At 42.2% G+C, this 15,513-nt stretch overlaps 1 protein-coding gene across 1 annotated transcript in view; it reads left to right on the top strand.

Moving 5' to 3' along the window:
• CTNNAL1 (catenin alpha like 1) overlaps positions 1-15,513 on the top strand; it is a 60,969-nt gene that overhangs the window by 18,831 nt on the left and 26,625 nt on the right. Inside the window, exons 2-4 of the mRNA XM_054191753.1 lie at positions 2,488-2,677; positions 9,281-9,468; positions 14,993-15,112. Of these exons, the coding sequence (XP_054047728.1) occupies positions 2,488-2,677; positions 9,281-9,468; positions 14,993-15,112 (498 nt within the window). The remainder of the gene's footprint in view (positions 1-2,487; positions 2,678-9,280; positions 9,469-14,992; positions 15,113-15,513) is intronic.

The following is a 15,513-nucleotide window of genomic DNA, read 5'->3' as shown; positions in this document are numbered from 1 at the left end:
ACAAAGTTGTGACCTTCTATCAAACTGGTTTTCTTCAGCGTTTGGTCTAATGCTCTCTGTAGGCTTGCTGCCTGCCCATAACTAGTGAAGAATTCACCAGTTGGGATTGTTAACATTAGCTGCTGTTAGGTATTGGACAGTTTGGTATACTTGAAGCATCTACAATGCAAGAATTCAGGAAAGCTGCATATTGCAGCTGGTTTTAATATCCATTTGATATTAATCTGAATTTCCACTGAAGTGATGGTAACTCTCTAAAATGAACCTGAAGGTGTAGAGATGTTTGCTTAGTTTATTCTTTAATGGGACTCTGTTTTCCTCCTAAGATGGTATTTTCATTGGATGGGCATCAGGGATTCACAGGCGTTGGGGCTGAAGTTTGGTGAACCGGCGGACTCCTACACGGACAGTTTTCTTGCATGAATTGTGGAAAGTGGCCTGCCTTTAGAGCTTGTGGCTTAGGTACAAGTTGGAGAAGTAGGGCATATATAAGAAGGCAGTGGGCAGATGATGCCTTTGTGTAGTGATGTTCTGTACCAGGACAAAATATTCTTCCATTTCTATAGCAGTTCTTTGATAGGGCAGCACTGTTTATTGAGATAGTTCTTAGCTTCTTCTGGCTACTTCCTCCCCGCCATGCCTTCCCCCAGTGCTCTATGAAGTACTGACATTTTCCATTGCAAAGAGTTTAATACTGCAAACTTGACTAAACCAGCTCTGGGCATTCAAAACCAGCCCAGTAAGGTGTTAAAAACACCACTTCCCACCCCCCACCCCCGAAATACAGCTCAGTGATATCTGAAGGGTAAGCCTTGGGCATTGATCAAATTATGAAGCAGAACGGTTCCTACACTGTTTCCTGCTCCGTCCTTGAATCTAGCACGAGCATTACAGGTACAGCTTCTATGCTTTTGTCCTACCATAGGCTTGACTGGTAGGAGAATGTATGAGTGAATGGTGATTTGTGGGTTTTTTTTTTTAGGTTCGGACAAAGACATCTGTGATTAAGCTGATGCAGCTGAGGTGTTCAGACACTTAAGTAATTCATGTAGTTCTGAGATTCTCTCAGCAGACACCTTTGAGCCCCTGGGGATGTGGCTTACAGTGAAGTTCTGTGGCCATTTTAAACCACACAGCTGCTGAAAGCAGCACTTCTGCCCATCCTTCCCTCTCCAGTCTGTACCTTTTCCCGTTTACCACCAAAAGTATTCATACAGCTGTGCAGTGAACTGGACTGGGCAACTGATTATGAGAAAGACTAAACTAACAAACACCACCTTCTTTACAACTCAGGTTTAACCCACATCAGATTGCAAAAATGAGAGAGGGAGGCAAGGACAGGCAGGACTGTCTTTGGCAACAGCGATGGCTTTTATGCTGATTTAGGATGTTCAAAACTACAGAGTTCTGTCCTGCATCTCACTAAAAATTGTTATCGTACCAAAAGCATAAAACTCCTATACTGTTCGTAATGCAGTTTGTAGTTAGTTAATTCCAAGTGGCAGGATTCCCCATTCTTCTCATCTTTTTTTTTTTTTTTTTTTGCTTTGGTCAAGCATCTACTTCTGCATTGCCTTTCTCTTTGTGTGGGAGAGGGATCTCTTTCTTTGTTTCCTTGTGTTTGGTGTTCTAGGCAGATCTTTAGTCTCCTGCAGCCTGCATGAATCAGAAGGTGATCTCTGGTGATCCAAGAAGAAATATATAGTGCAGTATAGTGCAGGGGCAGAAAAGCTGATACAGGATGTGGAGTTCAGAATAAGAACGTTCTCTCATTGTTTTAGTGATAGCTTGCATCTAAATGGCAAACTTGTTCTAAATTCTAGAAAACACATGTAATTGAAGATATTTAAGTTATGAGTACAGTGGATATTTTAATGGAGGGAGGTCTGGAATATTTCAGATTATTTCTAAAAGAAAAATTCTTTTTGTTTGGTTTTTTTTTTTTTGGGCAAAGACTGCTACTGCTTGTTCTTAAAGTCTGCCTTAATCAGTTGGATAAAACATCCTTTAGAAAGGCTTGTTTTAGTAAAAGCAGCCAAAGTCTCCAAATTGTAATTGATGAGTGTGTTTAGTTACCTGGCAGCATGAAAACTTGGTAACATTTCCAATGCTGGCAAACCCAAAATGATGTTGATATTTCTACTATTGGACTCCTCAACTCTTACTGTGTCTGTAGTGTGGAAGCCTGTTGAAAGATCTGGGGCAGCTTATTTTAATACTGCAAATGTGTGTGGGGGGGAAATATGCCTCAATTCATTTGAGATGCAAGATAAGCTGAGATCACAGTGGATGAGCAAACTTAATTATACTCCAAATTTTTTTTCATTCTGTGAGAAGTTAAATGATACTTCATGACTCAACACTAAATTTTATTAGAGAAGTATGCTAAAAATCCATTACTGAGTTCAGTTCAAAACTTGCCTTTAATACTGAAGTTAAATTGTCTTCTTGCATACAGTTCTAATAACTGACTCTTCTTGTTCACAGATAACTACTCTTATTAACCATAAGGATAAACCAAAGCGTTCAGACAAGACTCTGCAAGCAATTCAGCGAGTGGGCCAAGCAGTTAACCTGGCAGTTGGAAGATTTGTTACAGTAGGCGAAGCTATAGCCAACGAAAATCATGAATTGAAAGAGGAAATGAGTGTTGCTTGCATCGAGGCAAGGAGGGCAGGTAAGTAGTTACTCATGAAATTTGTAACCTATTGTGCTTGTGCCGTTTTTGGCACACTATTTTTAGTGTCAGGAATAATTTAAGAACTTTATTATTTATCTTAACTTTATTATTAAAGTTTATTAAGCCTTATTAAGCCTAATAAGTTTAAAGTTTATCAGGACATAGCTTTATTATTAAGTTTATTATTTGTCTTAACAGTTTATCTTTAAGATAAACAGCGGACTTGTGGGTAAGTGCTTGGGTTTTATCTTTCAAATAACCTCAGAAGACTGAGAAACTTGCCTTTTGGTGTCCTAGACAGTATATTCCTTGCTGAATCACTGTGCTGGCCTCAAACTTTGGGGATGGAGGTCAGACCATTTTTGTGATTTTTTTTTTTTTTTTTTTTTTTTTCCCTTTTAAAAAGAAACTTGGAAGTTGGGCATGGTACTGTAAGAAATCCTCTGAAAATCCCTCAGTGATGAGTCGCAATGTCTGGAGGCATGCTTGTGATGAATGATTGTTTTTGTGATTTGAAGGACTACTCTAGATAAACTTCAGACTGAAAATTCATGGTCGCTCCAGTAAACTTGGCTGCAAACAGAAATGTCCTAATTTGAAAACATTCCATTTGTTATATGAAGCATGTGTTTTCTCTTCAGAGATCCAAGTAAAAATGCTGACAAGCCAAAATTGCCAAAGTTTACATCAATAATCTCAGCTGCTAGAAGACCAGTGCAGTCTAGATCTCTTATTTCTTGACTTGCCAGTTATGCTGTGGTGTGGTGGATTGACCCTGGCTGGACTCCAGATCCCCACCAAAGGTGCTCTACCACTCCCCCTCCTTAGCTGGACAGGGGAGAGAGAATGTAACGAAAGGCTCATGGGTCAAGATCACTCAGCAGTTACTCACGTGCAAAACCAGGCTTGACTTGGGAAAATTAATTTAATTTATTACCAATCAAATCAGAGTAGGGTAATGAGAAATAAACCCAAATCTTAAAACACCTCCCCCCCCCTGCTTCCCATTTTCCTGGGCTCAATTTCACTCCAAATTTTCTCCACCTCCTTCCACTGAACGGAGCAGGGGGACAGGGAATGGGGGTTGTCTCTGCCGCTCCCTCTTCCTCAGGGAGAGGACTCCTCACACTCTTCCCCTGCTCCAGCATGGGGTCCCTCCCATGGGAGACAGTCCTTCACGAACTTCTCCAATGTGAGTCCTTCCCACAGGGTGCAGTTTGTCAGGAACTGCTCCAGCATGGTTCCACAGGGCGCAGTCCTTCAGGAACAGACTGCTGCAGCATGGGTCCCCCCCCCAGATCACAAGTCCTGCCAGCAAACCTGCTCCAGCATGGGCCTCTCTCTCCACAGGGCCACAGGTCCTGCCAGGCACCTGCTCCAGCGTGGGCTTCCCACGGGGTTGCAGACTCCTTTGGGTGCATCCACTTGCTCCTGTGTGAGGTCCTTCATGGACTGCAGGTGGATACCTGCTCCACCATGGACCTCCCTGGGCTGCAGGGGGACAGCCTGCCTCACCATGGTCTTCACCACAGGCTGCAGGAGGTGCCTGGAGCACCTCCTCCCCCTCCTTCACTGACCTTGGTGTCTGCAGAGTTGTTTATCTCACGTATTCTCGCTCCTCTCTCTGCTGCTGTTGTTGCACAGCAGTTTTTCCCCCTTCTTAAATACGTTAATCCAGAGGTGCTACCACCATTGCAGATGGGCTCGGCCTTGGCCAGTGGCAGGTCCATCTTGGAGCCAGCTGGCATTGTCTCTGTCGGACATGGGGGAAGCTTCTAGCAACTTCTCACAGAAGCCACCCCTGTAGCACCCCTGCTACCAAAACCTTGCCATGCAAACCCAGTACATATACCCAAGTGCTTTTTCTCCTTATCAATGTATCCAGGAGGAGCTCAGAATCTAAAAATAGTCTGCAGTATTTTCCCTTACCAAATTGTTACACTTGGAAGTTTTGTTTCCTGTTATGCAGTAATATGCCTCAGTCTAGAGGAGTGAAGATACACACTGTTTACTTTTTGGTCAAGCCTCACATTTATCTTGGCATGGGTCAGTTTTTCTTCGAGCTATCTATTTGAGATCTAATTGAAGGCTTACATGTGAAATTCAGTATATCAAACATGTTTGCTGCTGGGTTTTTTTGGTGGTGGGGTTTTTTGTGCCAGTATTATCTCTGTGGACTGTTAATTGTTGGACAAGGTAAGAGAGTCCTTTGTGCAGAGAAGTTCTTAAGGATAACTGTCCTCTGAATTCAGTCTCTGAACGCAGTTGCTCAAGTGCCATTTTGAACAACATCAGTGTTCCCAAGGAAGCCAATAAAATCTCCTGGCCAATTATAGCCAAGAATATTGAATTGTATAAAAGAATCCCATGTTCTGATGGCATGGGCAGCAGAAAGGCCTTGCTGTTTAGGACAGAGGATGTTGTAGAGTTGTTCACGTTTATTTTTAGCCAGTAAATTAGATAGTGCTTCAAAAAATAAAAGGACACTTTGTTAGCCAGCGTTGCTGACTCCTGTTCATCCCTCTGTCCGCCAGGACCATCATTTCTTTCCTTGCAAAGGTTCTCGTTAGGCAGCTGACCCCAGCCTCTACTGCTGTAGGTGTTATCCTGGCCCACATGCAGGACTTAGTATTACTGCCTTTGTTGGACTTCACAAGTAAGATTTCAACCCTAAAGGATTTAGAACATTAGGTGTCTCAGTTGCTACGAAAAGTAGGGAGTCTTTAAATCAATTGCATATCCTGCAGAGGCTTTGAAGGATGACAGATGTTGTATCTGTCTCTTGTGAAGGGTATAATCAGTGATCTAAAGTGTTTCAGACTTGTTATGACTATTTCCTTGTAATAAACCTTGTAATTTGATTGACTCAAAATAGAATCATAAAACACTGCAGAGGGTCACGTAGCAGATTTTGCCTAACATTAGTCTTGCACTGTGTCAGTGTTTACAGTGACGGTAGAGTAGTGGAATGTAATTCAAAGCAGCACAGTTTTAGATGCCCATCTGTGATTTTTTTTTTTATTTTTTTTTTCCTCCAAAACTGGGAAAGACTGGTTAATTTACAAGAAAAAACACATGTCAAGAATGAGTTAGTGTCATAACACTTTTGGTATTCTCTGCCAGTTGACTACATAGCCCTAAAGGAAGACACGGAGTGAAATGGAAGCAATAAATAGTGCTCTCCTATTTTTGCCTTGTCTTTTATTACAGAGAGGGACTAAATTAAGAAGGTTGAAAACTAACAATCTAAAATGGATAAACAGAATCACAGAATAACTTAACAGAATAACAGTGTGTGACCACCCTTACAGTGTCAAAAATATTTTCTTATATCTCGTCCATTACTTTTTGTCCTGTCACCATGCACCTCTGGGATCAGCCTCTCTGTCTTCTCTATACCTGCCAATTAAGTTGTAGACCGCAGTAAACTCTGCCATTGGCCTTTCCTTCTTAAGATTGAACAAACCCGCTTCCTTCAGCCTCTCTCCTTGTGTCACATGCTCCACTGTCTCAGTGTTTTCCCTTGTACTAAGGAGCCCCAAACTGGACATGGTACTCCAGATGCTGTCTCACAGGTGCCAATCAGAAGGGAAGAACTGTTTCTGCAGCCTGCTGGTTACACTTCTACTAACAACCCAGTGTGCAGCTGGCAAGCATTGCTGACTCCTGTTCATCTCTCTGTCCACCAGGACCATCATGTCTTTCCTTGCAAAGGTTCTCTTTAGGCAGCTAACCCCAGCCTCTACTGCTGTAGGTGTTATCCTGGCCCACGTGCAGGACTTGGTATTACTGCCTTTGTTGAACTTCACAAAATTCCTGTCAGATCATCTTTCCAGCCTGTCCCTCTGTCTAGCAGCTCTGTCCTCCAGTGTTAGACACTCCCCCAGTTTGGTGTTGTTCACGCACTTGCTGAACATGCTGGCCCATCATCCAGGGAATAGTTTTGATGCTTTGTATCAGTCCCTGAGGGTTGCAGCTGGTAACTGACCACCTGTTGTACTTGGTACTACTGATCACCTTCCCCAAGCCCAACAGTCAGGTCCATTTTCTGCCCGCCTTATTTGTTCACTTATCCAGCCCATATCTCATGTTTTAGTTATAAGGACACTATGGGAGATCATGTCGGAGGCCTTGGCTGAACCTGAGATACACAGCATCCATTACTTCCTTTTCTAGACACTTTGTCATCTCATCGTAGAAGAAATTCAGGTCGATAGGGGACTATTTGCCCTTCCAGGTTTGTGCTGGCTCTTCCCGATAGCCTTTTTCTGCTTCGTGTGGTAATGACTTCCAGGATGATTTTAATAATAATTCTGGAGACTGAAGTGAGGCAGACTAGCCCGTAATTACCCGATTTATTTTTTTTCTTGTTACCCTTCTTGAAAATGAGTGTTTCTGTTGCCTTTCTATCATTGGAACTCTGTCCTAATTGTCGCAAGCTTTCAGATGTGATAGCAGCATTACAGTGACACCGAATTGTTCCTTTGGCACTCTTGGATGTGCCCCGTGGTCTCATGCGTGCCCAGCTGTCTTAAATATGCTGTAGCTCAGTCTTTTTACCCTACCAGGTCTTGTTCCTTGTAGCTTACTCCTAGGGCGCCATTCCTGTTCCTGTAGTTGCAGAGCTGTAGGCAGAGAAGGAGACCTTTGTTGTGTTGTCACAAGTCTCAAGTTTCTAGGGCTGTCTGGAGCTTTTGACAGGCAGATGTTGCAGCTCTTTCTATGTTCTCTGATTACTCTTTGTATGATTAGATGCTTCACCTATGACTTGATAATTCATCTTCAAGAAGGTGAATCCCACAGCATAAGAAATCGGGTAATGATCTTGTGCATCCTTCCTTGGTTACCAAAAGCACTTTACATCTATTTTAATTGTTCTCTGTGTGTTTTTACAGGGTTTTATGTTGTCACATATATTTTGTGGTCAAATGAAGAGACTGGGGTTAATCTGCTGATAAAGTTGAAGAGTTCCAACTAGAAATTGGCCTGAACTGGAATGAATTTGACTGTGGAGAAGGCAATGGCCAATCTGTTTTGCTGTTAAATTATCTCCTCGCCTGACTGGAGACTTGTCCTACAACTTCACTGTTAGTGTATCTGGCTGCCCTCACTGTTTGGGTAATAGCCATACTTAGCCATAATAGCCATAATTATTCTTGCTTCTTCAGGCCCTTCAGCTATGGAACTCACCATTTCAGATTGTACTCTGCTTATTGTATTTCCGTGCCTATAATAGAGAGACCCTCTGATTATTTGTACCGTTGCTTTTATGACCTGTCTTGGTCCTAGCAAAAGTACTGGAAGTTCTTTGCCATAATGCAAGACCTATTCAGACAATTTATGAACTGAAGGGATTATCAAGGTGTTGGAGGAGAGAAATCTATGCATAACCACTATGAAGCATGGAGCTCTGTAGTTTGAAGGACTGTCAGGCCGTCTTTGTTCCATAGTGTTTCTGTGTGGTATTTCCAGAGTAATAATGCACCCTGAGGTTCTTCATAGGGACCTCTGGCTTTATCAGGCTTTTGAAGTGAGTATCTTGTCTGCTTAGGTGAATTACCTTACTTGAGATTTTGAAGATCAGTCATAGGGGACTCAATTAAATGTCCTAGATTTTATCTTCAGGGATGACCTGCAGGTTAGTTGTGGGTTGATCATCTTGTCTTGCATGCTAACAAAAATCATGTCTAAGAGCTTGCCTGAGTTCAATCTCCCAGCAGTCCTTATGTGGTTGTGGAACAGGAAACTGCTCTGTGCCTTTCCTCTATTGCACTATTACCTAGGGGACTCCAGAAGATTGAATTGAATAGGGGCCTGTGATTTTTCTCAGACAAGGAGATCCATTGGCTGCATTGGATTGTAGAATTTTTAACTGCATAAAAATAAAAGTGGTCAAATAGTCCTGTTTAACCATTATCATATTAAATGCTAGTTGAATAAAAAGATGCTTATGAACTGAAAATCAGTGCTGCTTTGCCTTTTTTTTTTTTCTTTCTCCCGTTTCTGACGACATACTGTCTGGTGGTCCTCCTTTGAACATAAAGTGCAGAAGTTTGACTAATGCTTCAGTCCTATAAGTTATAAAGTTATTGTTTGGGATCTCTTTATTCTTCACGCCTGAAGACTTCTACAGGAATAGGAAATCCATAAATTATGGTAATACTAACTGAAATTTGGAAGGTGGAGGGGAATTTGTAGTTCTTCGTTCCTTGCTGCATCCTACTTCTTCAGTGGGTTGATGCTGCAAGTGTAGATATTGATTTGCATTTTGCTATTAAAATTGGAAAAATGTCTCCTGTTAATGTTTTGTCCCTCCACGCTCCTCAGCTCCACTCCCTCCACCTCAAATATCCATAGACTACTGTAAGAAAATTAGTGTATGTTACAGATGGAAGAATGAGGCAGTACTGAATAGTCCAGATTTAAATATGTAGAGGGTGCCACCAACAGTCAGTAGGAGGAAGTGAAGTGAAATAAGAGAGTTCTAGGTAGCTGTGAAATTGTTGTTTTATCCCTCAAAGATAAAAGTTAAGAATGCTTAATGGCCCAGTATCTTTTTTTGTAAGTGTGGAGTGTTAATTATTTATTTTTTCCTTCTAGGTGAAACAATCGCACAGCTTACAGACGTGGCGAGCTTGGATCATCCAGAGTCTGATAGCCACATAACAATCTTTACGGACAAAACGGGTGTAGTAAAAGCTGCAAGGTTGTTGCTTTCTTCTGTCACAAAGGTGCTGGTGTTAGCAGACAGAATTGTTATTAAGCAAATTATAACTTCCAGAAACAAGGTATTTATAGCTTCTTTTTTGTTTTGTTTAACTGATATCTGGAGTCAATGCAAAAGAGTGGTGCTAAATGAAGTGGTATTTTCATTGTATGTCTAGGGAAAGTACAAAATAAAGAGGTAAAAAAGGAGTGTCTTACACAGGTTCACCTACCAGATATCTGAAAGAGGATGTCTGTAAGTCAGGAGGAATAAAATAACGATTTTAAGTTACTTTCTACATTTTATGTATTGCTCTGTTGACTTAGTATGCTGGAGAAGATGTGTTACTGCTTATTTAACTTTAACTTTGCTGCGAGATGGAAAGTGTTTCTGTCAGTAAAATGGGCCGTAAAAGCTTCTCCTTGCTAAGGACAGGATGTTTGTACTGTCAGGATCAAGACAAAGAGAGCATTATGAATGTGTCTAAGGCAAAAAGCTGTGAGGAATGCTGATAAAAGCCTGTGCTAGTGAAGTGAAGCTTTCAGATTAAAAGTTTTTTGTGCAGTTTAACTTATGTCTTGAAACTACTTAGCTGATTTAAATGATGTATGAAGACCCATTTAACCTCAAATGTAATCCATTTCATGTACTGCACTGTCTTGACTGTAGGATACTTTCTTTTTTTTTCTCCCCTGATGTGCTAAAACAAAAATAGAAAAACCTCATGTTTGAAAAATGAGAGCCTGATAGGGCCTGAGTTTTTCCATTAATTTTCAACTCATAATCCAGAGTGGAGCCCCTCTTTTGACTCCTCATACTACCTCTCGTCTTTTGTCCCAATTTGCTTTCCAGACATGCTGGTCTCTATTTTATAGCTTCTAGATACAAGACTCTTAGCTGAGTCGAGGATTCAAAAACTCTGTCAATACCTGTTTTAGCCTGGCTTTAGACTTAGCAGCACTCGCTGTCTCACTGCTCCCTTATTCTCCCAGTGGTTGGTGAAGGTGGCAGCAGTTTTATTTTTTTGCTGAAATTACTTGTAGCTTTGCTTTTTTCTTGCACTGGAGACCGGAATGGTGCATTTAATACCTTTTGCTGCTTTTCCTGAGCTTTTTTCCTGCCCTTGTCTGCAGCCATGCAGTGATCTAAATTAATTCAGCTTTCCAAAAGTGACTGGTGTTAACACAGATTTAGGCTACAGAGCAGCTGTGCAAGTGCTTGTATCATGAAGGGATAAGGAGTGATACATCCTTTCAGCAGCAGGGCATGGATTTTGATAGTCTTAAATATATATGAAAGTATTGTCATATATATAGGGATATGAACGTAGTAAGCACACGCGCAGGTTTTAATTTTGAAAGTATTTCAAATGAAGTCTCATTTTCTAGAGTAAGTGTGTCTGACTGATTGCCATAGTCACCCTAGTCTTTGTTGTTTTTTGGGTTTTACTGCATTCTTCTTTCTATGCATAGTCTACATCTGTTTTAGAATGTTGCCTTCTGTTTATGGTACCAGTAGAGCAGTTCACATCTCTAGGACCAAATTAAACATACAATGGTGTCTTACACAGCCATACCCTGATATTTGTAGAGTACACTCCTGAAAAGTGCACCAGACACTGGTATGATGGATAGCAAAGCAGTTGTTCCTGTAGGAAGTATTGTGGTAGAGGGATGATGTGGGCAGGGACTTACGAAGTGCACACAAATACTCAGGGATGGTGGAGTATAATGTGGCGTAGAGGATGGAAAGGCAGGAGCAGGATTATCAGTACTGCCAACTGGAGCAGATGCTGGCTCTTTGGAGTGGGTCACTGCTCCAGAAGATCTCAGCTGCATTTTCATCTCAGAAACTGAATGACCAATGTTAAACTTTTAGTGCTGGTTTGCTTGCTGCCTCTTTCTGAATGCCTTAATTTTCATTGTCGTCATCATCTTCCTCATATGAATCAACAGTTGGTAAGTCAGCCAGGGGCAAAGGACAGCAAAACAGCGTAGTGGTTGGACATCGAATCTCATAGACTGATGAAGTGATTGAGGTCTCCTGGAATGGTGATCTGCTCCAGAACCCAGCCTCTGGTCGATGATGCTGATGATCCTGTTCCTGCTTCTGCCTCCTCTGCACCATATCTATTATCCCTGTGTTCTTAGCTTGTGTGCGTTTCATAAGTCCCTGCCCACATCTTTCCTATCTTACAAAATTTGTTGTACTGTCCATCAGACTTACTCACTGGATCAGTGAGCTTAATGTCTTGCTCCGCTTACTGTCCTCAGTCAGGCAAGGAGTGCCAGAACAATGAATAGGGAAGTGACAGACAGTGGGGGTGTTGCCACACTCTGTGGATTGGATCGAAATATGGATGTGCCCTGAAGCGATGTCAGCCTACAACTGCCATCTGAAAGGCGACATTCATAGTGCAGCAGTAATACGAAGTTCTAATTCAGGTATTATAGGAACTGAAAGCCTTCTTTGATACACATTTTTAACCTTGTATTTAAAAATGTACATTTTAATTACTATCTATGTGTTTCATGTTGAAGAAAGTTTAAAATGAAAAATTATGAAGACATCACAGGTATTTTGCATTTTAACAGCTTCTTGAATAAGCTTTAGACAAATTTAGAGCTGTCTGTACGGTTTCTCCCTGTTACGTAGTTTCTTGGAATGTCAGCTCTGTCTGGAATGTCTAGAATTGTTAGCTGTAATGGAAATGTGTGTGCTTTCACTGAAATTTTTATTTGACAAGAGATTTGTCATGACAGAAACACTTGCTCTAGGGTAACTAACAGAGTTGCTTGCAACCAAGACCGTACTCATGAAATTCTATACTTGCGTAAACTAAGAATGATTGAGCATAATCACTATTATTTTTAATCCATTCTTAGAAGAGAAAGTTGGACCTTAACTGGTATGTTTTCTCCTCTCACCACATTTACTTTTCTACATCCTCACTTTCTCAGTCCTGTGGTTTTCTGCTGCTTACGCTCTCATACTGCCATTTTCACATCTTCATCTTTGCTGCTTCCTTCCAAGTCCTTTATATCCCAGCCTTGCTCATGCATCAACACCTAAATCATAGAAGTTCCTATTTCTGCAGGCTTTGTGTAATTGGCTGCATAACACGACATACTCGGACAGTCTAATATTGCATGGTCATGGAATCACGGAATCTTCAGAGTTGGAAGGGACCTCTAGAGATCATCTAGTCCAACTCCCCTGCTAGAGCAGGATTGCCTAAAGCACATCCCTCAGGGCTGCATCCAGGCGGGTCTTGAAAATCTCCAGAGAAGGGGACCCCACAACCTCCCTGGGCAGCCTGTTCCAGTGCTCTGTCACCCTCACTGTAAAGAAGTTTTTCCGTGTGTTTGAACGGAACTTCCTATGTTCTAGCTTGTGCCCATTGCCCCTTGTCCTGTCGCTGGGAACCATTGAAAAGAGCCTGGCTCCGTCCTCCTTAAACCCACCCTTTAGATACTTGTAAACATTAATCAGGTCCCCCCTCAACCTTCTCTTCTCCAGGCTAAAGAGTCCCAGCTCTCTCAGCCTTTCCTCATAAGGGAGATGCTCCAGTCCCATAATCATCTTGGTTGCCCTTCGCTGGACTCGCTCCAGTAGTTCCCTGTCCCTCTTGAACTGGGGAGCCCAAAACTGGACACAGTACTCCAGTTGTGGCCTCACCAGTGCAGAGTAGAGGGGGAGAATGACCTCCCTCGACCTACTGGCCACAGTCTTCCCTATGCAGCCCAGGATGCCATTGGCCTTCTTGGCGACAAGGGCACGCTGCTGGCTCATGGATAATTTGCTGTCTACCAGGACCCCCAGGTCCTTCTCCTCAGAGCTGCTTCCCAGCATGTCCGCCCCTAACCTATACTGGTGTTTGGCATTCTTCCTTCCCAGGTGCAGGACGCTACACTTGTTTTTGTTGAACCTCATTAGGTTCTTCTCTGCCCAGCTCTCCAGCCTGTCCAGGTCACGCTGGATGGCAGCACGGCCCTCTGGAGTGTCGGCCACCCCTCCCAGCTTGGTATCATCAGCAAATTTGCTGAGGATACACTCTGTCCCCTCATCTAGGTCATTAATGAATATATTGGACAAAATTGGACCAAGTATTGACCCCTGAGGGACACCACTGGTTACAGGCCTCCAACTGGACTCTGTGCTGCTGATCACAACCCTCTGAGTTCTGTCACTCAGCCAGCTCTCGATCCACTTCGCTGTCACCTCATCTAGCCCATACTTCCTCAGCTTCCTAATGAGGATGTTATGGGAGACAGTGTCAAAAGCCTTGCTAAGGTCAAGGTAGATGACATCTACGGCTCTCCCCTCATCCAGACAATGATAAAGCAGTCAGTTCCACTGTGCTCACAGGATTTAGTGGAACATTTGCTTTATGTAGATTATGAGATTGAGGAGCTGTTGTATTCCAAAAGAACAGGTGCTTCCAGGAGGGTTTACCTGGGTTGCAGAGAGGGGGTAGTTTGTCATTATCAGGTATATAGAGTGCTTTATTAGTTCAAGGGAAGATACTTTTGTCATAGGAAAGGAAAGATCATAGAATCATAGAATTGTTAGGGTTGGAAGGGACCTTAAAGATTCCAACCCCCCTGCCATGGGCAGGGACATCTCCCACTAGATCAGATTGCTCAGAGCCTCATCCAGCCTGGCCTTAAAAACTTCCAGGGATGGGGCTTCCACCACCTCTCTGGGCAACCTGTTCCAGTGTCTCACCACCCTCATGGTGAAGAACTTCTTCCTAACGTCCAGTCTGAATCGTCCCATCTCTAGTTTTAATCCATTCCCTCCAGTCCTACCATTACCCGACATCCTAAAAAGTCCCTCACCAGCTTTCTTGTAGGCCCCCTTAAGATACTGGAAGGCCACTATAAGGTCTCCCCGGAGCCTTCTTTTCTCCAGACTGAACAACCCCAGCTCTCTCAGTCTGTCCTCATAGGAGAGGTGCTCCAGCCCTCTGATCATCCTCGTGGCCCTTCTCTGCACGTGATCCAGCACGTCCATATCTTTCCTGTAGTAGGGGCTCCAGAATTGGATGCAGTACTCCAGGTGGGGTCTCACGAGAGTGGAGTGGAGGGGGAGAATCACCTCCCTTGACCTGCTGGCCACGCTTCTCCTGATGCAGCCCCCTTTCAAGTACAGTTTGTCAAATCTTCATGTGGTATCTTATCTCCAGTCACAATAAAGAACTGCTGTTATGCATCTGAAATTGAACTTTGAAACTGAGAGTTACAACATAGGGATATAATCTGTAGATTAATTTCAAGTACTTACATTTTTAAATTTAATATGACAGTAACATTTTTCCTAAATCTAGAAACTGAATCCTGTAATGCTGTTACTCTTGATATTGGGGTGAGTGAGGAAAAAGTTTTTGAGAGTTGACAACAAATGACTCATTTTGAATGAAGCATGAATATTAATTCAGACTTGATTTCCAGCTGTTGAGTTCTTAATGCTTACATAGTGGAAAAATATATACATTTTAAACAACATGATTTAGAAGTGTCTGCAAATAATAATATTCCTAGTTTAGTAATAATATTTTCTGTTTAGTATCTTGATTATCTACAGTATTTTCCCTTATCTTGCAGGTTCTTGCAACCATGGAACAACTAGAAAAAGTCAGTAGTTTCCAGGAGTTTGTACAAATATTCAGCCAGTTTGGAAATGAAATGGTAGAGTTTGCCCATTTAACTGGAGATCGGCAAAATGTAAGTATTAATGAAAAGCTGAGAAGAATCAGTCTGGAAAAGCTACATATAATTAAAGGAAATACCTACTTCAAAAGGAACTATCTTTATTTTTCCTTGAAATATTCGTAGCAGTTGTTCCTTGGAAAGAGAAAGGTGTGTTACTAGCAAGTGATATTCTTTTCAACTGTTTTTAGTTTTCAGTGTTAACTGGTCTTTGGCTCTCTCCTCTTTGCCTACATGACTCTTTGGGAAAGAGTGTTTCATTAGTACTTTTTAAATTGTGTCAGGAGTTATCTTGATATGCTCACTTTACAGTCTGAAGGCTGCCATGTGGCATTGTTAGTTTTATTGGGAGGAAACACCCCTCAAAGTATTTTTCCTTAGTATAATTATAAGTATGCTAGAAATTCTTGAGTGTG

Source organism: Rissa tridactyla, chromosome 2 (assembly GCF_028500815.1).
Source record: "Rissa tridactyla isolate bRisTri1 chromosome 2, bRisTri1.patW.cur.20221130, whole genome shotgun sequence".
Classification (NCBI taxonomy): Eukaryota; Metazoa; Chordata; class Aves; order Charadriiformes; family Laridae; genus Rissa; species Rissa tridactyla.
Note: the sequence above shows the minus strand (reverse complement) of the source record. Positions and strands in the feature narration are given on the sequence as shown.